The sequence below is a fragment of the Microtus oregoni genome, unplaced genomic scaffold (assembly GCF_018167655.1).
Source record: "Microtus oregoni isolate MIOR12 unplaced genomic scaffold, Mior012 000054F_ref0000373, whole genome shotgun sequence".
NCBI lineage: Eukaryota > Metazoa > Chordata > Mammalia > Rodentia > Cricetidae > Microtus > Microtus oregoni.
In genome coordinates, this window is record NW_024543830.1 from 6,068,407 (window position 1) to 6,092,503 (window position 24,097).

The 24,097-nt window shown below is 46.5% G+C and overlaps 1 protein-coding gene and 1 long non-coding RNA gene across 2 annotated transcripts; both read left to right on the plus strand.

Annotated features, from left to right (window-relative positions):
- The first annotated feature begins 1,354 nt into the window (after positions 1 to 1,354).
- On the plus strand, positions 1,355 to 23,032 carry LOC121438071. The gene is made up of 3 exons (XR_005973035.1): positions 1,355 to 1,368; positions 5,589 to 5,595; positions 21,240 to 23,032. It is a non-coding gene; the product is annotated as an uncharacterized LOC121438071 (long non-coding RNA).
- Reg4 (regenerating family member 4) lies at positions 6,349 to 21,244 on the plus strand. Its single transcript, XM_041638290.1, has 6 exons — positions 6,349 to 6,457; positions 8,855 to 9,018; positions 13,549 to 13,643; positions 14,947 to 15,084; positions 17,018 to 17,123; positions 21,028 to 21,244. Exons 2-6 carry the CDS (start codon positions 8,952 to 8,954, stop codon positions 21,093 to 21,095), a joined length of 474 nt encoding a protein of 157 aa, XP_041494224.1. The 5' UTR covers positions 6,349 to 6,457; positions 8,855 to 8,951; the 3' UTR covers positions 21,096 to 21,244.
- Positions 23,033 to 24,097: the final 1,065 nt, after the last annotated feature.

Consider the following 24,097-nt stretch of genomic DNA (forward strand, 5'->3'; position numbering starts at 1 on the left):
CCCCTCCCCACATGGTTCCCGTGAGTCCTCAGGACTTACCTGAGTAGTGTATCTGCCTCTAATCTTCCCGTGAACAGAAACACTCTCTTTGTTCTGTAGAAAACTTCCTCCCACCTTCTTGGTCTGTGCTGTTGGGCATAGCAGCCCCTAGAGACGCATAGCTATTAAACATAAAAATTTGTGGGGCTGGGGATGTAGCTTTTGGTAGAGTACTTGCCTACATGAGGCTCTGGGTTCAATCTCCAGAACTGCATAAAACCAGACATGGTATTGAATGCACTTGGGAGACAGAGACAGAGGAATCAAAAGTTCAAGGTCATCCTCAGCTATAAATTGAGTTTGAGGCCGGCTTGGGATACATGAGATCTTGCTCAAAAAAAAAAAAAAAAAAAAAAAAAGAAACTTCACTATTTTCAAAGTTTAATATTCAATTTTCTTATTAGTCTCTTTCCAATTTGACTGATGAACATTTTTGGTCAATTGTCCCGCGCTACCGTCTCGCCAGCAAGAACGACGCGGCACACTCAGGATCCTTCTGCAGAAAAGCTTTAATGCATCTTGAGAGGGAGAGCATAAGCTTACAGAGCGAAGACCCCAGGGGAAGAAAACCCAGCCCTTAAATAGGTTAATGGTCCTCGCCTAGGACGTGTCATTCCCTGACTGGCTGCAGCTCGTCAGCCCTTATGACGCCACGGGAGAGGCAGAGAGTTAGGGATGGAAATTTACCACGCACGTGCGCGCTAACTTACTTATCGGTTTGGCGCTAATGAATGCAGGCGCCATCCTGTAATGGAGTATGTGGCTCCCCACAGTCAATGGCTCCCCATGAACAACACAGGTTGAAGGGGGCCCATGAGCATAGCAAAGTCTGTCCAGTAGTCAGACTGATATATCATGAATTGATGAGAGTTCACCTAGTGTTTGGGTCAAAGGGGGAAAGATATTGTTTCATCAAAAATGCACTGTGAACCAGTTCCTTTTCTTTCTCTTCTTTTGGTGTTGCGATTGACCCAGGCTCTTACATGGTGTTGATGACAGACCTGGGCTTTTACATGGTGTTGGTGATTGACTTGGGCTCTTACATTGGGTTGATTGACCCAGGCTCTTACATGGTGTTGGTGATTGACCCAGGCTTTTACATGGTGTTGGTGACTGAACCAGGCTCTCACACAGTCTTGGGAATTGAACCAACAAGCTCAGCCAGTGTTCTGCCACAGAGCTAGCCTGATCTAAGCACAGTTGATCACATGCCTCTTTTCAGAAGTGTGTCCACCATGATCGTGATGTAGCAACGCATGCGTTTCAGTTTGGGAGAGACTTTCTAGAGGCCCAATTGAATCGCGACCCTGACAAGGCAAGAGGCTTCCAGTGGGCTTCAAGGGTAAGATCTCCCAACAGAGGAAACAAACATCTCTTGTTAGAAAGTAAATGTTTCCAAAAGGAATTGTTAAGTGATGCTTTTCTCTGTGGGGCTAAAAAAATGGTATGGGGTTGACCTTGTGGCAAAGTCTCTTTCAGGAGTGGCTGGTCACACCAGTGAATACACTTTGCTGGAAATGGGCTCACACACGGGAGAGACGTTCCCATGGGAGTGGGCCGGAAATGCATCAAGAAAACAGGCAGAAAGAGGCACTTTAAACAAGCACAGACACACGAGCTGATCAGGAGGTGCAGTCCCTGTCAGAGGCAAGAATAGGAACACTGTCCAACAGGAAGCTGTGGAAGGGGCAGGGAGATAGCTCGGTTGTAAAGGGCTTGCTTGCTGTGCAAGCACAAAGACCTGCATTTGACCCCAGATCCCAAGTCAGAAGCCAGATGTGGGGAGGGCAGGCAGATCCTAAGAAATGCCACCTGAGCTTGACCTCCGGTCTCTGTCTGCACACACACACACACACACACACACACACACACACACACACACGAGTATCTTCCTGGGCCCTTTCACCTGGTTCCTACATCTACACCCCCAGGTCTTTGTGTTTGATTGCATTCCGTGTTTATTGAATTAGCTGAGTAGTTCGTCTATAAACATGACCAAATAAGGAGAGAGAAAGAGGGGTGTTACGAGCAGGAGTGGCCTGAAAACTGGCATGGCGGCTTGCGGGCAAACAGGCACAAGGTGGTGGTGGAGCAGTGTGCCGGTGCAGGAAGCAGGCATGCCAGGGAGGCTGAGAGATGGAGAGTTTGAACAGTCACCCCCAAAGTCTGGGGGAATATGGGAGTCCATGGCAATTTTCTTTTTCCTGAAATGATTTTTACTTTAAAATTTTTAATTTTACATATGAGTGTTTTGCCTGCTGATATGTACGTGGGTGAACCACGTGTGTGCTTGCTGCTTGTGGTGGTCAGAAGTAGGGTGTCCGATCTCCTAGGACTGGAGTCGCAGGCAATTGGGAACCATGCTGGGAATCAAACCTGGGTTCTCTAAAAGAGCAGCCAGTGCTCTTAACAGCTGAGCCCCCTCTCCAGCTCCATCAAGTGTCATCCTCATCAGGTTTATAGTATCAGGAATTCTGAGAATACATACCCTCAAATATTTGTGTGTATGTGATGGGTGTGGTGGGAGTGGGGGGAGGTGCTGATGTGGCGGCCAGAGGTCCACGTCAGCTCTTCTTCTCAATGGCTTGCCTCCTGATTTCCTGAGTCAGGCTCTCTCTTTGAGCCCTAGCTGGCCAGGGAGGCCCTGCGATCCACCTGTTTTACCTCCCTCTGAAATCACAGGCACCTGGCACTACACCTAGCCTGTGGGGTAAACTGAGGTTGGGTTCTCATGCTGTGTAGCCCACACGTTACCCACTGAACCATTGCCATGACCTTCAAATGGCTATTCTCCAATAAAGCCTAAATTTAATCAACACTGAACGTTGGCAGACTCAGCCTCAGATCAACTCTCCTAACTTTGGTGGATATTGTCTGCTTGCTACGTTGGCTCCTATTCATATTGAAAATAATGTACTGCTAATCTTCCCAAACATAATCATAATTACTCATTACACGCGACACTTATTCCTCTCTGTCAAATAGCGTATCAAATTCTTTGCTTCTGGAATCTTTTCCCCACCCAAAGACAGACTTTAACAATAATTTCAATGATTCTGTTGATTACTTTAAGTTCTTATAATTTAAATTTCATTATTTTGTATTTACCCTTATGACTGCCTTCTATGGAAAGCCAATGCCCTGCACCTACAGTTGAATTTGAAGTTCATTTCCTAAAGCTGTCTTCACCATCCTGGTGCCATTTGGACTCTTGTGTTCTTTTCTTTTTGTGTTATTTTCTTCATTCATTTTTAAAATTAAAATAGAATTACATAATTTCCCCCCTTCCCTTTCCATCCACCAACCACTCCCGTGTATACCCTCCTGTTATGTCCTCTTGAATCATGGCCTCTTTTTCTTTTTTCTTCCATCTTTTTTTTCCCCACCCCTGCACTCCCCGGTCTCTTTTTCTTTAGTTGAGGTTGCTAGTGTGTGTGTGTGTGTGTGTGTGTGTGTGTGTGTGTGTATACAAACTGCTCAGTCTATCTAGTGTTGTCTGTATGGATTTATACAGGCAATCATGGCTGACTATTTGGTATTGGATAACAAGTTGGCAGCCTCATCTCTGTGGAGGACTATTTAGCCCTCTCTCAGTAGTAAACTTTTATTTTACTTTATACATGGGTTTTGCCTGTATGTATGTCTATATACTACATGTGCGAAGCACACAGAGGTCCACAGAAGGTGTCAGATCACCTGAAACTCAAGTTGCATGCCATTGTGGGACTCTATGTGAGCGCTGGGACTTGAACCCAGGTCCTCGACAGCACAGCCAGAGCTTTGAAAAGCAGAGCCATCTCTCTAGTGCTCCATTCTGATTTGTGATTCTTCACAAGTAATTTGTGCACTTGGGTTCTCACTTTCTACATGTTATGTTTGGTGTGTTTGTAAGCAAAGTATTTTTTAGATCATTCCTTCTTCGTAGTCAAGGGAACTTTTAAATTTCGATGTTTTTCTGATCCCTTATATTCTCTGTAAAACAGAGTCTCATCCAGCGCAAACTGATCTAGAACTCGGCTATGGAGCTTCTGACCCATCTGTCTTCATCTCCTGGGTGTTGGGACCACAAATCCGTGACACCACTTCTGCTTTTATGTGTTTCTGCAGACCAAATCCAGGCCTTAGTGTCTGCTTGACAAGAATTCTATCAATTGAACTTCATCCCTCACCCAACTGCCGTGTAGCTCAGGCTGACCCGGGACTCGTTATGGAGCCCAGCCTATCTGCAAACTACAGCCCTACCTCAGTCTCCGAGTTCTGGGACTGAGTGTGTACCAGCCTCCATGTCAGGCCATGTTCCCTTTTATTCTTATGATGTGGGCTCTATTGGTGCCTTTGTTTGCTGCTGACCAATGGGGGCTCTGGTGAGAATCCAGTTGCTCACAGTCACAGGAACTCACAAGTTCTGACACTCCTTTTGTCATCTGAAGACTTAGAAATAGTGGCATGCCCTCCAGGGCAAGAGTCAAGGCAGGGTGGCGTCAAGAGTCTGGCGTGGAGAAGATCTACCTACCCACAATATTTCCTAAAACTTGTCTGTGTTTCTTCTTCTGCATCGGGCCGTTGGGACTAGCAAGCCTTGGGGGTGGCATCTGTTGTACAGTGTGGCAGTGCCTTCCCTGTCCAGCTTTCTAAAGAGGAAAAGAATTGTATATTAAACAGGTAAGCTCACTCAGTAATACCCTCCTCCATATTCAGATTAGGAGAGCACGGCTCCCAGAGATTCAATATATGACCAGCGCTTTATTTATTTATTTTTTTGTATTTTCCAAGTAGTCCAGGCTATCCTGGAACTCAATATGTAGACCAGGATGTCCTCAAACTCACAGAGATCCACCTGTCTCTGCTGGGATTAAAGGCGTGCACCACCCCTGCCCAGCTAATGATGGTGCTGTATCGTAAGAGAGGAACAGAACTCCACCTGAACCAGCCAAACCCATGCCTTCTTCCTTGAGCATCATCAGAGGGTACCAGCCGCCGGAAGAGGTAAGCTGAGACCCCTTGGTTTCTCAGGCCCTATCATGATTTTACACACAGGTTGGAAAAGCCCAATGACAGAGGCAAAGTAGCATCTAGAAAGCAGCCTAGGCTTAAAGTAGAGAAGCCCTGGCTTCCCTACGATTCCCAGTCAGTTACATTAGCCAAGGCACGCCTCTGCAGCAAGATTTGAGCATCACTGCAGCCCTTTTCAGACACAATGGTCCTTACAGAGCTAACTCTGTAATTTGAGATGAGCAATCTCTGGCACCCACAACACAAATCAATCCCTTACCCTCTTCACAGAAAAGCAAACCTACTGTCCTTTCTAAATAGCTCATCTTTTTCAAAAACAATTAGGAATTCAGCAAAGAAATCTGTATTGGAATGAGGAAGCCAGAATTCTCCACACACCACAGACAAGTCTTGAGAACCCTCAGGTCACTGCTTTCTTGGTATTAGGTTTTTAAACTTTTTCTAAGGATCACTTTTATTATTGTTAATTGTAAACAGGTATGTGTGTCTGTGTGTGGGTGTATGCACATGAGGGTAGCTGCCTGTGGAGACCAGAGGCCTCAGGTTCCCTGGAACTGTAGTTACAGATGGGTGTGAGCTGCCTGACACGGATGCCAAGAACTGATCCAGGTCTCTGGGAAAACAGCTGTTGCTCTCTGGGCCCCCACAACTGGACTTCTTAACTGTGCATGGGAGAAGCCAGTCCTACATTGCCCACAGGGCATTTGATGATGTAGGAAAGAATTTGATATGAGATATTTTATCAGTGTAAGATATATATATATATATATATATATATATATATATATATATATATATTATTTGCCTGCGTCTAAACAGATTTCAGTGTCTTCAATTCCACAGGAGAAAGGCAAACAGGGGTCTGAGGACCTTGATGCATGCTGGGAGGTGGGAATGGCCTGGGGGAGAAGAGCCTATGTGGTCTTCAGTTGAAACCTAAAGCCAAATCTACCCTGCAAGGATAGATATCTAACCCTTCAGAGTGGAACATCTTTCCAGGAAAGAAAGGAAGACAGAGGTCACCTCCAATACGAAGAGTCAAAAAAAAGAGAAAAAAAAATACAAAACAGAACCAAGCACAATTAACTGAAGAATTGCGAGAGGAAAAGGGCCGTTCTCAGACTACAGGATACTGTTAATTTAATAGCGTGGACATAAACGATTTTGTTTGCACACAGGGAGAGGTCCTGCTCTCAGCTAGACAAAGCCCAGTGTGTGTCCACTCGACAGTGATCACGCAAACAGTCCTTTTTTTATGTAGATAAGGGTAATTATTAGTAAACAACGCTATTGCCTCGTGACTTCAACAGGTCATCACATCCTGAGGCAAGAGGTATAAAGACACAGGAACCTGGGACCACTCTTGCTGAAGAAGACAGAGTTCTCAGAGTCTGGTTGCAACGAGGTAATCCTCCCGGTGGTGGGGACAGAGGGCTTTCTGTGAACACCTGTTTTTCTCTGCCAGCTACCTGTGGATCAGAAATTACAAGATACATCTCTGTTGCTTCTGCTGGGGTGTTTGTTATTAGCGCTGTTTTGATTTAAATTGTTCATTTTTAACACCGTCATGAATATTAACTGTTGTGTGGGTGTTTGCACATGCGCGGAAGGCTAGCATTAGGGTACAACTCTGGAGTTCTCTCCTTCTATCTTTACGTGGGCCCAGGGATGGGACTCAGGTCTCCAGGCTTACACAGCAAACATCTTTCCCGCTGCTCCTGGTCCGCAGCCCCAAGTTGTTTTCTTTCTGCTCTTACTGAAAGAGAGTTAGTTGGCTTTGGTGGCCAGCAGTGTTGGGTTCTGTGGTGGCTCTGTGGATGGGTAGTTGTGAAACTCAGGGAAAGTTCCAGAATACAATGAATGGCAGTTGGTTTATCAGCAACATTGCGGACACTCGCAGTACAGTGTGGTTATGGCGGTCAAAGGAGACGACAGGTTTTACCAGACGCCTCAAATCCTGGCCTGACCGTTGAATTCCAGCTAGGTTTCCGGACTTTGAAATCCCACCGTACTTTAGAAAGGAAAGTCCAGCAAAGAAGTCCAAAGTCCATGAGATAATTTTAAAAACTAAAAGCAAATAGAACATGAGGGGTGCCCTCTCTGTTACTGCCAGACCCAAATGCTCATGGGGGCTGAGGATTAGAGTTTCCAGTAGTCTCCAGTTTAGATGCCCTATTGCATTGGCCCCCAAGCCATCAATTATTTGAGATTTTGTTATTTGGATTTTGATCGGAAAGCATGGTTAAATGAGAATTCAATGAATTCTTCATTTTCATAGTTATTTCTGAAAAACTACTAAGGCTTAGAATTGTCCTAAAGTGTTGATAAGATTAGAAGGGGCTGTGGGTGCCTATTTTAACTTTACGGCAATATGGTGGCTACTGTTTCTTGTAGACATTCCAAAGATTATAGAGAATACTGTGCATATAACAAAGGCATTTTTAAAACTTGAACATTATTGCTGTTAAGAGGCTGCCGAAAGATCCGGTGAAGTCTGTGGCTCAGCTCTTGTTGGATGAGCTAAGTAAGGGGCAGGGGCTACTGCAAGGAAGCAAAAGGAAGTGAAGTTTTTGGGCCTCCTGTTGGCCCCTACAGTTGAAGTCTGTGGTCCTTTGGAATTATATATATATATATATATATATATATATATATATATTATCATATATATAATCATGCTATATATATCATATATATATATATATATGAAAAGTATGAACTGAAAAATGCTTTTAGGACCCCAATGGGAAGCAAAAAATATATTTAAAAAACATTCTTGTCAATCATCAAAAAATAACAACAAAATAGAAAAGTATAAAAACTATAAGCTGATAATTCACATAAGAATTTTCAAAAATCATATATAAAAGATGCTGTGTTTCACTCACAGCTTTTAGGTACGAGAAAACATATTTTTTAAACATCAAACTTAAGTGTTTTCCATGAGATAAGAGGGCAACAGTCTTGAATTCTACCAATAGGATGGGTAGGCCAGCCTTCCAGAAGAGAGGGGCTTCAAAGTGACAACGGACTTACTCTGGGTGCAGCAGAGCGTGAGTTCATGCCAAACAGAAGAGAAACCAAACAAAGAACCATGGCTGCAGGAGCATCCTCTGTGGCTGGTCTGTGTCTGAGAGGCAGCCAGGTTACGAGGCAGTGTGATTTGATTTATGCGAACCTATACATGGGGGCCTAGGACGGTGTCTGGAGGCCCTTCACCGAACTGCTTATCTCTGGGAGATGGGCTTACATTTTAATGATTTGTGGGTTTTTTGATAATGAAAGGGGAGACTAGCAAAGCTTTTTTCTTTCTTTTTTTTCTTTTAACATGATGTCAGCAGGGTTCAAGAGTCCGATCTAGTTACAGTTGCTGGTGACACAGAGCAAGTAGCCTAGTCCTTGTAAACTTTCTTATCTGTGACAGTATTTGGGCCATCTGTTTTCTTTATCTTCAACATTATAAATAAAAACTCTCAGTATTGGAACCCCTTTATTACATTTCCTGGACTTCAGAGGTCTATTACCCCTGTGAGGAAGTGTGCCCATGTCGCCCTCTGCTGACTATCCCAGAAATAACAACACAGGTACTCCACCTGGTTCACAGACTCTCAGATTGCTAAGCACTTCTTCCTGCTGTAATTAGGGCTCTGACATTGGTCCAGAGGGGCTTGAAGGTAAGACTAAATCCTCATCAACTAAATGCTCCTTATCCCTATGTCAATCTTGGGATTATCTTCATTGTAAAATTGGAAATATTTCGATGTGGTATCTAAACTCCAGCATCCTTCTCACTGGTCTGCTGCAGGTCTAGGAGACACCAGAGTCTTTAAGAGAAAACTGACAAGTGTTCTGAGGGTCTTGAAATCAAAACATCGAAGTATTGTCCCCAGTGAAAGAGGAAGATGGCTTCCAAATGCGTTCGGCTGCTCCTGCTGCTGAGCTTTGTAACCGGCCCCGAAGTCATGAGTGGTGAGTTCAGTCACGTATTGAAAGACAGTCACAGCCAAAAAGCACACAGGGCACACATCACACCATCTGCTCACACCCTCAGGCATTTCAGGAAAGAAGTATCTCGAAGAGGGAAAACTAATGAGACCTGTCAATGGGTCTACAGTCAAACAGGGGTGCCCAAGGTGGTTGTAAGCCATACTTAATTCGTGGGCTGCAGAATAAATTTTGCAAGTTTGTGGTGAATGATAGAGAGCCTGTCTAAAGAAGCTGACAGGCATCAGACGGTCTGTAACTGACAGTTCTAATCACAGCATCCATACCCTTATGTGCTGTTCTCTTATTTGAGCCTATTGCAAGGTCCAGTTTACCAGGGACCTGCAAGCCTAGTTGCAGAGATGGTTATTTTACACTCACAGACCAATCATCAAGGACAGGGAGTGTGCCAGTGACTGTACAGGATCTAGAGTAGAGAAAATAGGGCAGGGAAAGTATCAGTGTGCTGAGAAAAAAATACCGTGGAAGTCTGAACTGGAAAGAGTTAAAAAGTGGGCTCATCTAATGTAATGGTTTTGTTGGATCTATGAGTAAAATGAGGGCAGAGAAAGACATATTTGTCAAAAGTCACACTGCCAGACTATGTGGTGCTCTGGCCAGCTCCTCTTCTTGGATGTCTCCCATAGTCCTCCATAGCCTCGCTGGGAGTTGGAGGTGGCAGTGTAAGAATTATTTGCTTGAGCATCGTCTCTGTTGAGAAAAGAGGTCGCTAAAAGATCCAGTGATGCCTAAAACTCCTTGAGTGGGCTTGCTCAAGGGGAGGAACTAAAACAAGGTACTATCAAGAGAAATAGTGCTTTCTGAGTCATCAGTTGAAGGCTGTGCTCCTCGCCATAACCTACCCTTGACATGGCTGTGTATGGTACTCTCTGCCCCCAACCCCATCCCTGCCTCCAGCCATCAATTCTCTCACCATTTATGGCTGCTCAGGACCCATGAATTCAACCACCATTTCTGCTCCCTTGCAAGAATGTTCAGAATGCCGGGAGCTGCCCCCAGTCACTGCTGAGCTGCCTTCTAGCCATTTCTATACTGGTTTCAGGGCTGTCCTGACCTCTGGCCTCCCGTAAGGACTTGACATTTACCTTGACTGTATTCTGGAGAATAAGATAAGACTCTCCAGTTCGTTTCCCAGGACTTCACTAATCTCTCCGGTTCTCTCCCCAGGAGGAGATAGAGCCGAAGCATATACCATGGGTCCTCCCATGGCTCTTTTCCAGACAGATCTTCCTCCCAGCTGGAGAAAAACTTGGTGTTGATTGTTACATTCCTGAGAACCATGCTTAAGACAGATCCCATATATTCTGTGCACAGCAGCGTATGGGAAAGTCTAACCTTGCTTGCATTTAAAGGTGATGTGGAGAACTGAGAAATTGGTTTTCTCTTTCAGCAGAGGCTGATGGCCAAGATCAGAGCTCTGTTGTCCCCACAGTGGTCCCTTGCCCTGGCCTGTGGCTGCCTGTGGCTCAATGAGGAGAAACAGAAACACTTAGAGACAATGGGAACTGCATCTGGTTAACGTTTTCAGTAATGTTCCACCTCGTTATCGCAATAATGGTGATGCGTTTTAAAAGCTATAATTCTAGCTGAGTCTCGTGATGCGTGCCTGGAATTCTGGTTACTCAGGAGAACAGTGCAGAATGACCTCAGAGCCCTGGTATGCCTTGGCTACACAGAGTTCAAGGCCAGTCTTGGGAGCTTAAGCAGACCCCGTCTCCGGTTTTAAAAAACAGAAAAGGCACGGGTTAGGGTGTAGCTCTACATACCCATCCCGGTATCATGTAAGAGAGCTAGAGTTCTAGCCAGCTGTCATGTATTCAACCACTGCTGTATGCTAGGCAGAATGCTAACCCTTGTGTGTGCATTTTGTGTGCGTTATCCCACTAACCCTCCAGGCAACCCTGTGGGGAAGTATGTGTTGTTAGTTCATTGTGCGGGCAAAAGACCAGAGTTATAGGATGCTGAGAGAGTAGAACTAGAGATGTGGAGCCTGGGTGCCAGGACCCGTTCCTTCTGGTCACTCCAGGACACTCTTGGTAGAGATGTGAAGGGTCCTGGGCTGCTGAGGAAACAGTGGCTCGCCCAGGTTCCACTACACTCCTGGCTGGTAGCCATTGCCATCTCTCCAGGAGAGTCTGGCTGTTAAACAAGGCAGCCTGCACAAATGGGAGTGGCTTGCAGTTTTTTGTTTGTTTTAACGTAGCTTGAGCTTGACTAAAGACGGCTGCAACCTCAACTCAGTGCCGTCTAGGGCACATCTTCACTCTGTCCGCTGTGGGAGTGTGAGGCGCAGCAACTTCCTTCTGCTTTTGTTTTCTCTTCTGAGACATGGTGGTGATGTCAGAAACTACTTAGCGGGGGGCGGGGTGGGTTGTAGAGTATTAATAAGACTGCCCAAAGCAAGACCTGGTACCAAGGAATGCTGGGTAAATGTGTGGTACTGTGGAAGGTACTACAGCGCAGGCCTCGAAAGCATTTTTTAGCAACTGAGATGTGCCCACCAGGGGGCGCATTCGGTAGCTGCAAGAAGGCTGGGCTATGGTAAGAAAGACGAAGAAGAGCAGAGGGGAGGGGAGAATGCCAGGCAGAGGGGCAGAGTGGCATGCGCAAAGGCACGGAGAAAAGCAAGAGAGATGAATCGAAAAGACAGAATCGATGGACACAAGACACAGAGAAGCAGAGAATCCGGTGGGAGAGGCAGAGCATTGAGTGCCTGGCTGGAGGCATCCTGATCTTAGGTTTCTATGCTCTGACTCCCCTCTGGATCCTCTGCTTGTGGCCCAATATGGCTGTTCTCTTGAGCTCAAGTCGGAGGAAGCGAGTGTCATGGTGGAGGGGGGCCTTTCCCGTGTGTTTGCCCCCAGAATATCAAGCCAAGTCCCTTCGGGTCACGTGACCTGTGCTGGAGCACAGTGTCTTGCTGGGCTCTGGTTCTTACGCTCCGCTGCAGGTGCCGCTACACGGTTATCCAGGTGACCAGCCCCCAGATCCTCGCACTTAGAGCTGGAGAGTTTTGCCTTCTGTTGCCTCTCTTCCTGAACATTCTCACCAGCCTTAGGTCAGAAGGTCCGCTTCCTGTATTAGTCACTTTTCTCATTGCCGCGATCAGAGGCCCGAGGAGAAGCAGCTCTGGGAAGGAAGCGGTTTTTTTTGGAGTACAGTTTGAAAGACACCGTCCACAGCCATGGAGAAGGTGTGGTGGCAGGGGAAAAAGAGAGCTGACAAGAAATGGGCTGGGCCACACTAGGGACCCGCTTCCTCGGTGAGGCTGCACGTGCAAAAGTTCTGCAGCCTTTTTTTTTTTAAAAATGCCACCAGCAGGGGGAGCAAGCACACAGATATATGAGCCTAAGGGAGACAGTTCACTGGTTTGAAAACTATTAAGCTTTCTCAGTGCTGCTTTGTTAAAGCCTTCACTTGAGCCCGTTTTACTATCAATTTTTTCCTAACAGTTACCAATGATCAGCCTTGTCCCAGCTTGGGTTACCGTTGTTGTGATAAAACACCACCATCAAAAGCAAGTTAGGAAGGAAACGGTTTCTTTGGCTTACACTTCCACATCATGGTCTATCATCAAAGGAAGTGAGGACAGGAACTCCAAGAGGGCGGGAACCTGGAGGCAGGAGCTGATGCAGAGGCCACAGAGGGGTGCTGCTTATAGACTTGCTCCACCCAGCTCGCTCCGCCTGCTTTCCTAGAGATCTGCAAAAGCAGCAGCCCTGGAATGGCACCACCCACAGTGGGCTGGGCCGTCCCACATAAATCACTAATTAAGAAAGTGTTTGCCTACAGCCCAATCTTAAAGGGGCATTTTCTCAACTGAGGCTCCCCGCTCTCTGATGACTCTAGCCTGTGCCAAGGTGACATAAAACTAGACCGCACAAAGCACAAATCTCTTTAAAAAGCTTTGGTTTACAAAGCCAGCACTTTCACGCCCAGTTTCTAGAATCTAAAGCAAAACAACGAAGTTTTGATTTCTTCAGGGATTTGGGGCACGCCTATAATCCTAGCACTAGAGAGGCTGAAGTTGGAGTTCAACCTGGGCTACATAGCCAGACATTCTTTCAAATAACATTTATTTATTTATTTATTTATTTATTTATTTTGGATTTTTCGAGACAGGGTTTCTCTGTGGCTTTGGAGCCTGTCCTGGAACTAGCTCTGTAGACCAGGCTGGTCTCAAACTCACAGAGATCCGCCTGCCTCTGCCTCCCGAGTGCTGGGATTAAAGGCGTGCGCCACCACCGCCTGGCAAATAACATTTTTTTTTTCAAGAAAAAGAAAAAAAATATTCAGTTTCAGGTTCAAAAATTAAGATTTCCTTTGTTTTTAAAATTGTTGTATAAAACAATTGTGGTTTCTCCACTCTGTAATCATTTGTTACAAAGTTCCTACTTTCTCATTTTACTTGAGGTGTTCCAAATCCAAAAACTGTCTCGTCATCATACTGAGTTTTGACATCACAATCTATAACTGTCTTTTGTTTCTGTACAGCTGTCTGGAGACCCAGCTGTCCTGCAGGATGGTTTTATTACAGTTCCCACTGCTATGGATACTTCCGGAAGATGGGAAGTTGGTCTCAGGCTGAGGTGAGAAGTGTGAGCTGCTGATTTCTTGGAGAACAAGGGACCAGCTAGAACTACAGATTGTATTTGACTTAAAGTCAAGGGTTCTTCCTGGGACCCCAGGAGAAGCCTCGTGGTTAAAACGAAGAGGGATGTGCTCAACTCCTTCAATTTTGTGAACATTGATGGTATAGGTACTATGTGCTAAGACCCTCAGCGGGCTGCATGGTGTTAAGAAGCAGCCATGACACTCAGAAAGCTAGACAGACACAGCTCAAAGGAACATCAAGGGTCAAGGAGCTTGTGCAAAGAATAACTGAATTCCTCTATGAGACTTACCAGAGAGAGTGATACAGAAATGCCTGAAACAGGTCTCAGGGACACCAGGCAGAAAGCCAAGAATCAGAAATGGGGGGTGTCCCCACTTGACACAACCCACACATGCCTGGATTTTGTCTTTCCAACTATGTGTAAGACATTTACAAATATCCAAGTAGCCAGTCCAAGTAAGCGGAGAATTACTATTGTCATCTCTCCAGCTTGTGGCTGATTGACACACATGAGGCTATGTGGTATGACCCAGCCCAGCGTGGTCTCAAGCGCCCTTCCTGTGTGTAACTCAGTAGAAAAAGGAACAAGGCTGGCGTCCCAACCATGTGGCAGCTGCTGAGGATCAAGCAGTTTCCTCTAGCAGTTTCCTCTGACTTCTGAAACTGAGAGAAGGGAGCATGGTGGAACATATCTACAACCCCAGCTCTTGGGAGCCGAGAGTTTGAGGCCAGCCTTGGCTACAGAGGGAGATCTTCCCTCAACAGACAGGTGACGTGTGAAATCAATGTGTGGTTGTGACGTTTAAACAGAAAATTTCTTTGCAGTGTAAACAAAAATGATTTCCTTTTGATTAGACCAAGAGAAGTAGCAATGAAAATTCAGGGAATGAAATGTCTTATTGAGTGGAGGCCTGCATAACCGGGGGCATAGAGAGAGCGAGAGGAAAGATCGAGCGAGCAAGAGGTGGGGAGAAGAGAGAGCGAGACAACCCCAGATTCTGTAACTATGATTCAACTGTGCCTCGGAGAGGTAAAGTGACTTATGAAGGCCACTGGGACCTCAGGCACTTCTCTGGTGCTAAATCTCCTGCCCGGGCCTTGAGCTTTTGCTTCCTCTGAGACCTGGCACTGTGGTCTTCTGTCTTCTATAGTGACAGAAATCACTAGTGGGTTTAGATCTCAGTGTCGGGGGAAGGGAACCATCCTTGTTGGTTCACTAGGGCTCCAAGGAGAGGGTTGTGTGCTCGTGACATCTTTAATGGGACCTCTTCTTGCAGGAGGAGTGTCAGAATTACGGAAGTGAGTCCCACCTGGCAACTGTCTCGAATCTAAAGGAAGCCAGAGTCATAGCAAAGTACATACTTGGCTATCAGAGAAACCTGCCTGTGTGGATTGGCCTGCATGACCCACAGAAGGTAAGCCCATGGTTGGCTCACAGAGCCTCTTGGGAAATCCAGGATGACAATCCTTCCATGAGAAGTGACCTTCTGGCCTACAAATAGGACTCAAGTAGTAGCCCTGTGGCCAAGCACCTCCAGTGGCTCAGGCTGAGGCCCCAAGGTCAGGGACCCTTTCTTTCCCTCAGTGGGAGAAATAATTCAAAGAGTTCCATTCTTTGGAACTTTTAATTAAGGTCCTTCTTGATCTTCAGATGCAAAAGTACCAATTTTACAGAGGCTTCAGAGAGAGAGAGAGAGAGAGAGAGAGAGAGAGAAAGAGAAGGGGGAGGAAAAGCAGGCAAGCCTATCTAGAAGATTCAGAGTAATTTATTTGCCTTTGGTCTTAATTAAAGGTAAAAACTTTCAACTAACCTTTTTTCTGAGATTCTGTCACATTTTTTTAGTCATTCTTAATTCTCTCTGCACCCCTTTTGACCTCTCCATCAGTACTTGACTATGAGAAGTACCACAGGGTATCTGTATTTATGCATTTGGGGTGGGGTGTTTATACCCAACTGAAATAGGGGCATAGGCAGGGAAACCCTGCTTTCCGTTTCTAATGACATAGCTGGAGACACCAGAGCTCATAGACCTTATTCCGTGAACACGGAGTCACCCTCTGGCACTGGCCTATGACTCACAGTGTGCTTAGTCTTTTGAGTATTGCAGAAAAACAAGTGATTTTTTTGTGTGTGTGTTATAACTGTTATACAGTTATTTGTTTTAAATGGTGTTTATTTGAGTTGCACAATTTTTTAACTTTTAAATATTTTTTATATTTTTACTTTCCACGTGTGAGCATGTATCTACATGTTTGTATGTTCCTGGTACCTGGGGAGGCCAGAAGAAGATAATGGGGTGCCCCAGAATGGGGTATCACAGTTGTGAACTGCCATGGAGGTGCTGAGAACCAAGCCTGGGTTCTCAATAAAAGCAACAAGCACTTTTAACAGCTGAACTTCTTCACTCTTTGAGACAGAGTCTCACTATGCAGCCTTGGCTGCCCTGGAACTTGCTACATAGACCAGGCTGGCCCCAATTTCACAGAGATCTTCCTGCCTCTGCATCCCCAGTGCTAGGATTAAAGGCATAGTACCACACCTGGCCAAATTTTTCATTTTTTATGTATTTACTTTGTTGTCTATTAGAACTCTGCCTTCAGAGATAAGCTATATATTTACATCTATTTCTGTGAGATTTTTATAGTTTGATTTTTTTACATGTGTGAATGTGAGACACAAGTGTTCTAACACTGTTCTCTATCTCCAATAATCAAGAAAATGCAAACTAAAATTATATAATTTGACTTAGATTATCAATATTTTTCTTTGTATCATGACTACTATCTTGAGGATGCAGAGAAAGGGACCTGGCACCCAGTCAGTGAGCATGGAAATTTGTACAAGTGGGCAGTTTGGGAAAGTACCGTGTCGATGGGGATTGATAACCTCAAAACAATCACATTATTTGACCCATTAGTTCTGTTTCTGGAATAGATTATAAGGAAATAATTTTGAGGACACAGAGTGAGTCTCAACAAAATTAGTCGTAGCAGTGCTTTTCATAGTAATTGGAAACAATACACTCAGTCGTCAACACAAGATTGTTAAGGTAGACTATTGTACATCCTTGTGTTGAAGGGGGGGGTTTGGAAAGCCACAGGAAAGACTCAAATAAATGTTTTAAAGAGGACAGTATTTTTTAGTACATTGATAACCATGTTTCTATCAGAAGTAAATATGCTAAAACATTAGTGATGTTTTCCTCTGTGACTTCCATAATTTTGGTTCTTCATATATTTCTATCCTTTGCCCCATGAAACCCGATCTCACCGGGCTGAGGGCCTGCTGTGTCTGTGGGAGTGGGAGCTGCCTGGGTTACACACTCCCTCTATTTCCTGTCATTGCAGAAGCAGTCATGGCAATGGATTGACGGGTCTATAGACCAGTACATACCCTGGAATTACAGGACAAAGAGTGAAGCCAGGCACTGTGCTGCGCTGAACCCCAAGGACAGTAAGTTCCCTGCACCTCTTCCCTTTCTCCAAGCTGCAACTCTGTCCTTGAACCTGTTAAGAGCGAAAGGGGCATGCTTGGCCTCCTCCCATCGCCTCTTTCACTAAGCAGTACTGCCTCACAGGACGGTGGCCTCAACACACAGTCTATGAACCTCCAGTCGCCTGTACCCACTCTGCCGTCTTTGCTAAAGCCAGTGAAGGACATTTTTTTTTTTAACATCAATGGAAGGGGCCATGAGGTGACAGACTATGACAAAGACATGAGAGGTAAAAGCTGGAGAAGGGAATCTCTTAGGCCAGCAGAGCCCACACTGCTGCTACAAAAGACAAGTTAGCCAGAACACAGGCAAAATGATAGGTAAGAGCTACTAAAACAAGGTTGCCCACCCAAACTGAGAGAAAGCTGTGGTGAGTTAGTGCCACCCAAACCCACCATGGTGCGACCCCAGGAAGCAGCGAGAAGCCCCCCACTAAAGTCATCCAAACTAAAGCTAGGCATTTTATTTCATTGTAGTAGAAACTGTGTTAGAAGAGAGACTCGGAGTCACAAGGATCAATGGGAGAACATTCCAAGAGGACATATTTCAGGGACTCACACACCTATCGTATGAGGCCCTCCATGTCTGCCTTTTAGTCAGTTCAATTTTGGGGAAGCAGTTGACCAGATGTTTCCCGAGACCCTTTGCGTCCCCACTGGATAAAGTGGTTCTGTGCTTCTCACTGGACAATGTTCTTAGGGTCTCTCCTGTAGGTAGAGTCCCACACTGAAGGAGCCTGTGGCGTATCTGTAAGAAGGGGGAGCCTGGGTCTTTTGGTCCCATCCACCCATCTGGTTTCACTTCAGTTCACAGCAATCAGAACACAGGCTTCAGACACAAAGAAAGCCAAAGGAGGGGGCTGAGGAGGGGACTGGGGCAGGGGGGAGGGGGAGGAAAGGCAGTGTGTTTGCTGTGCTGGTGTAAAGACCTGAGTCTGAATCTCCAGAACCCACATAAGCTGGACAAGGTAGTGTGTACATGTAATCTCAGCACTTGGACAGGAAGACGGGGGTGGGATGGAGACAGGAGAATTCCCCGGAAGCTCACAGGTCAGTCACACGTGGAGGTGGGGGTCAGGGGAGAACATAAAACTGGGTCTTTAATTAAAAACTCAGGGAAAGGGGCAAGGCTAGTGAAAAGCTGGTGAAGGGTAGACCTTAGAGGGGAAAACTTCATGAGCCCCCACCCTAGTGCTATTTATGTCTGTAGAATGGATTTTACCTATACACACTCAGGCACGAACTCTGCTCTCTGTGGCAGCGCTTGTTCTTGCTTCCTTTCTATTTAGGAAGAACTTCTAGGTGTTTTGTCCCCGCTGTCCCTCTGTCATTTCCTTGGGACTCTCCACTCTGCACCAGAACTGTTTTTGACCCACTATGTCACTTTGGGACTCCACACTAGAATAGGCCTACAATCCCAGTACTTGGAAGGCTGAGGCAGGAGGCTCGTCTAGTTCAAGACCAGCCTGGACTACAGAGGAAATTCAAGGCCAGCCTGGGCAATGTAGTGAGACCTGTGCTATAACAGAAAACAAGAAAAGAGCCGCGAGTATGGTCATCTAGAGCAGTTGGTAGTGTATTCGTGGGCCTGGGTTCAGGCGTCAGCGCTGCAAGAGAAAAGAAGGAAAAAAGACAAGTTATGTTCAGTCTGCCCTGGGGTCAAGGGCAGGAACTCTGTATTCTGGGTGACCTTGTATATAGCATCTTCATCTTACTGAACTGCCTAGCCTGGTGCGGACTTCTTCCTTCTCTGCACCCCAGATATCTCCTTATGAAAGGGAGAGAGTCGTCGTAATAGTCATTCAGTGCCTTCATGGATAGGCTGGGCTCACTGTCCAGGTTTGGTGTGCTCATCCCCCCCATTCCCACTAAACACTCCCTTTAGTGTTGTGGGAGGGAGGCAGACAGGAGGAGATTAGAATGGGTACCAATCTAGGTGGGCACCATGGGTAATCTGCTCTTGGTCACCCAACTCTTCAATTCCATCTCTTCTCTGGGCTCAGTGGATGTCCCAGAGGACCCTACACAGCCACATATCCAGTCAGTCAACCTGAGTTTCGCAGGGCAGATTCCAGGCTATCAGGCTTGCGCGCACACTCTTGGTTCCGAACTTGAAATCCCTCAGCAGGCTTGTAGTCCCCATGTCATGTTCTGGTGCTCCAACTACAGGCCCTTTGATTTAGGACACAGGCACAGCTACCCTCTGTGTCTCAAGTATGGAAAGCACACATAGGTGACAGGGTCAGACCTGCAGGTCAAGACCCAAGCCAACACCAGCTAGGGGGAAACTCAGCATCCTGCTACATTCTCTCCGGGATCTCAAGGACTGAGGAATTCTATTTTGAGGACAGAAATAGTTGGGCCTCTCCTAGAAATATATATATTTCAGTCCCCCAAAGGTCCCCAGTCTCTGGCCCAGCCCTTCTTTCTAAGTGGGTGACCTGCGATTCGTTACAATGGCTTTAACGGGTCTTTGAAATTCACCCTAGAGCATCTCAGAGCTTGGCTGTGGAGTCTCCCAGGGCTTTGACACAATTTCTAACACAAAGGAGCGGCTGAGGGATGGCTCAGCTGTTGTCTTAGCTAGGGTTTCTCCTGCTCTGGTGAAGCACCGTGGGCAATAGCATGCTGGGGAGGGAAGGGTTATTCAGTTTATATTTCCACTGCATGGTTCATCATCAAGGGAAGTCAGGACAGGAACTCAAGCAGAGCTAGAACCCGGAGCTAGGGGTTGATGCAGAGGCCATGGAGGGATGCTGTTTACTGGCTTGTTCGGCATGACTTGCTCAGCCTATTCTCTTATAGCAGGACCACGAGCCCAGGGATGGTCCCACCCACAGTGGGCGGATCCTTTCTCATGAATCGCTAGGAAAACGTACTATAGGCTTGTTTATGGAGACATTTTTTCAGTTGGGGCTCCCTCTTCTCTGATGACTCTTGCATATGTCAAGTTGACATAAACCAGTGAGTACAGCTGTTGAAAACAGCTGCTGCTCCTCTAGAGGATAGGAGTTGGAGTCCCAGCACTCACACTGGGCAGGTCACAACCTCTTGTAACTCCAGCTCCAAGGGATCTGAAGCCCTTCTGTGGCCTCTGCAGGCACACACACACACACACACACAAAATGATAAATCTTAAAAAAACCATAACTGTCGGACGGTGGTGGCGCACGCCTTTAATCCCAGCACTCGGGAGGCAGAGGCAGGTGGATCCCTGTGAGTTCGAGGTCAGCCTGGTCTACAAGAGCTAGTTCCAGGATAGCTAGGGCTGTTACACAGAGAAACCCTGTCTCAAAAAAAACCAAAACAAACAAAAACCCGACCACCACCAGCAGCAACCAATAAACTAAGCACACATAAAGGGAGCCTTCCCTGGGTCTGTGCCAGGTGCTGCTTCCTCCTGAGTGCCGGAGTAGAGCTTGTACAACCTGCAGTGATCTGAGAAAGTTGGTGTTTGCGTTAGTCAGGGATCCCCAGAGAACCAGTAACGGGAGGTGGAGATTCCTGGGGGTGGAGAGGGGGCCAGGAAATTACTGCAAGAGCTGATGTGGTAAAACTAAATTCAAAATAATTAAAGGGAAAAATCTTCTGCTCCAGGAAGCCCTTGGTCTGGGCTCCTTTACTCAATGTCTTTTGATTTGAGTGTCAACGATATCGATGAAATACCCACAGAGCAATATTTAGAGAGCTAGGGGCCTAGCACTTGCTGGACATCTGGACGAAACAATACCTTACCCTACCCGTGTTGGCACCTGAAATAACCACTACCGGCCCTTGTCCAGGGCTCCAAGAAGAACACACAGACAGTTCTGGCAGATTCGGTACTGAGCTAGCTTGGCTTAAATGTCTGTTGATTTTCTTACAGGCTTTTTAAGCTGGAACAAAAACGGATGCAGCGAGCGCCAACACTTCCTATGCAAGTACAGGCCATAGAGCAAGAATCAAGCGCCTGCCAGCCGTGCACAAGCTCCTTCTTCCTCCCTCTCACCTGGCGGCTGATATAATCCTTATCCCCCAGAGGAGACACAGCAGCAAACACTGATGAGGCCTCCAGCACACTGATTATCAGGCTCAGAGAGCTAAGCATGGTGGGACAGGGGCTTAGCATGGTGGAACAGGGGCTTCTAGCCTCAAAGCTTAGCATGGTGGGACAGGGGCTTTCAGCCTCAGAGCTTAGCATGGTGGGACAGGGGCTTCCAGCCTCAGAGCTTAGCATGGTGGAACAGGGGCTTCTAGCCTCAAAGCTTAGCATGGTGGGACAGGGGCTTCCAGCCTCGGAGCTTAGCATGGTGGGACAGGGGCTTCTGGTCTCAGAGCTTAGCATGGTGGGACAGTGGCTTCCAGTCTCAGGGATTGGCAAGGAGGTACAGTGGCTTCTGGTCTCAGTGTTCACTCTGGAATCCTTTCTAATCCTCCTCTTCCCTTTGGCTGCCTCAAACAAATCGAAATGTACTCACTGACCACTGGGTCTTTGTCATACAAGTAAAGTTTGGAGCCAAAAAACCAAATGGTCACGAGTGAGCTTCTGTCCCCTTCAGTCCCTGTAACCTCCGACCTCCCTCTGTTACCCATACATGTCCCTGTACTTTGCTGTTATCTGTCCTCTTGCCATGGAATGTTCATCAGTGGAGTCCCTGCCAGTCTGAAGTGGACCCTGAATTATTCATTGAGTAGGTGGATTATTCATTGTGTGTGGGAGTCTGCTGAGTTCCACTGTAGTGGTGACAGGCATGGAAAGGTGAAATAAGTCTCAGAAACACTCCTGCATGGTTTTCCATCTTCCTCCTCCTCGCCCTGCCTCCTGCGTCCCCAGCAGCACTTGGTTTGAATAGAGAGGTAACCGGTGCACCTGCGAGGCTCAGAGTGAGCGGAGCAATGCTCAATTAAGAGTTCTTCTGGACCTCTGATGGAGGTAACAGTCACAAGTGGTGCGGTGGACTGACCTGGAGGCCCTGGAACTCACCTCTTCTCTGCCGCTAACAAACTCCGTGGCCTTCCTCATTTCTCTGTGCTCCGAGTTTAAGATTCCTTATTGCATGTCTGCTCCACTAATAAGGAGGTAACCAAATTATAGAGCATATACATCCTCATCCCCCAGGTCATGAGTCTGCATGGCAGTACAAGAACATAGGATTTGCTGACTGTTTAGAAGATCACTCACTTTGGTACGATCCTGACCTTGTCTAATAGAAGGGAAAGTGTCCAGGAAGAAAGTCTATGTGACATGGCCGGGCAATCAGGTGGACAGCCACTTGCTTTCTCCTTGTGACATGGCCAAGCAGTGAACACAGTTTGCTGCGCTGTTCTGACAATGGCCCTTTATCCCCAGAGCCATCAGGGGCTAACTGCAGGAAACCTGAAGGAAGGGTTAGCGAGGAAAGAGGTAACCAATGGACCCCTTCTTTCTGAGGCCCAAGAGGAAAACAGCCATCATGTATTACTCTAATGGGGCCTGTCAACCTGTAAATAAATCATACTAGTGAGATTTCAGAGGAGGTGACAGGCAGGTACAGAAGGACCGTTTTCACTGAAAGGGCAGCCACCCACTCCAAAGAGGGATCCAGACAGATCTCTGCCCAGGAAGTGAAAGCATCAGATTCCTGGATAGAGAAGGTCGATGAACTGAGGGTGCAGGCTGAGGGGTGCCACGTAGAACCCAGGCTCCAGACGCTGCAGGAAGAACTGGAACGTGGACAGGTCACAGGGAGACTTGTCCTTTCACAAGGCAAGGCCTTGTTGTTTATGGAATGAGGCGCAGGATAAAGGAAAGAACCTGCCCTGTGTCCGCTTTCTCTCCAAGTTCATTTACACCCCCACCCCAGCAACAGAGAGATAAAATAACAATCCAGATAGTAACTGATGAAAGTCTATTTTAGAAGCACTGGGAAAGCTCTTAAAATGGGCTTGAAGTAGTTCCTTGTGGGGGTCACTGCTATATATATATATATATATATATACACACTTTATTTTATGTGCATTGGTATGAAGGTGTCAGATCCCCTGGAACTGAATCTTCACACAGTTGTGAGCTGCCTTGTGGGTGCTGGGAATTGAACCCGGGTCCTCTGGAAGAACAGTCAGAGCTCTTAACCACTGAGCCATCTCTCCAGCCCCATCACTGCTGTTTTGGGGGCAGTCTTTGTGGATGACAAAGCCCCCGTCCTGAAATTGCTGCGATGCTGAAAACTGGAGTACCCTCACGCATACATAGTAGGCATCCTTCCACATGGACGGATGGCTTCCACCTTGTTAGAAGGGAGGCTGATTCACAGCTCACTCTAGAGCTCTGCTGCCCTTCCCTTATGCACACAAAACGTCAGCAGTCCTTAGAAATCCAGTTGCGGGTGGCATACCACAAATCTCCCAGAGTGCATCCTGGGTACCAGGAGTTGATGCTGGAGCCTGGGAAGCCATCAATAAGCAAAGTTGATGATTGTCTTGCCATTATGGTTTGTGCCTTTCAGCAAGGCTGGGCGGTGGAAGGAGACAGAAAAGTAAACCAAATAAAAGAAATAGTCTTGAAGTGGTGGCAAGTGCCATGGGGGAGGGTAAGACTGACCAGGAGCAGGGTGGGGTGGGGTAGGTCGGGTGGGAAGGGTGGGGTAGTAGGAGGGAAGGATGGCTCAGGGTGTAGGGCATCACGTATTTCTTATCCATTGCAACTGATAGCCAGACTTTCCCAAATAAAAATAAGAATTTATTGATTTATGATATGTAATAATTCATAAAAAATTGGATTGAGGTATAACTGAACCAATGGCTATTGGTAGTCCCAGGATGGGGTTTTCTCTTCATTTTATGGCTGGGAACTAGCCTCGTTAATTAGCTTCATCTCATAAGCTAGCTATAACGACTCCAGCTTTGACCCACACAGGAAAAGGCTCACAGACCTCACGCAAAAGCCTCCAACTGAAGCCTTATTGGCTCAAAATAGC

What these genes read in the sequence shown, in the direction of transcription:
- Reg4 (XM_041638290.1), top strand. Translation starts at nt 8,952, where the DNA reads ATGGCTTCCAAATGCGTTCGGCTGCTCCTGCTGCTGAGCTTTGTAACC. An exon ending in CGGCCCCGAAGTCATGAGTG is followed by an intron (nt 9,019 to 13,548) that starts GTGAGTTCAGTC and finishes GTTTCTGTACAG; the next exon opens with CTGTCTGGAGACCCAGCTGT. An exon ending in TGCGCTGAACCCCAAGGACA is followed by an intron (nt 17,124 to 21,027) that starts GTAAGTTCCCTG and finishes ATTTTCTTACAG; the next exon opens with GCTTTTTAAGCTGGAACAAA.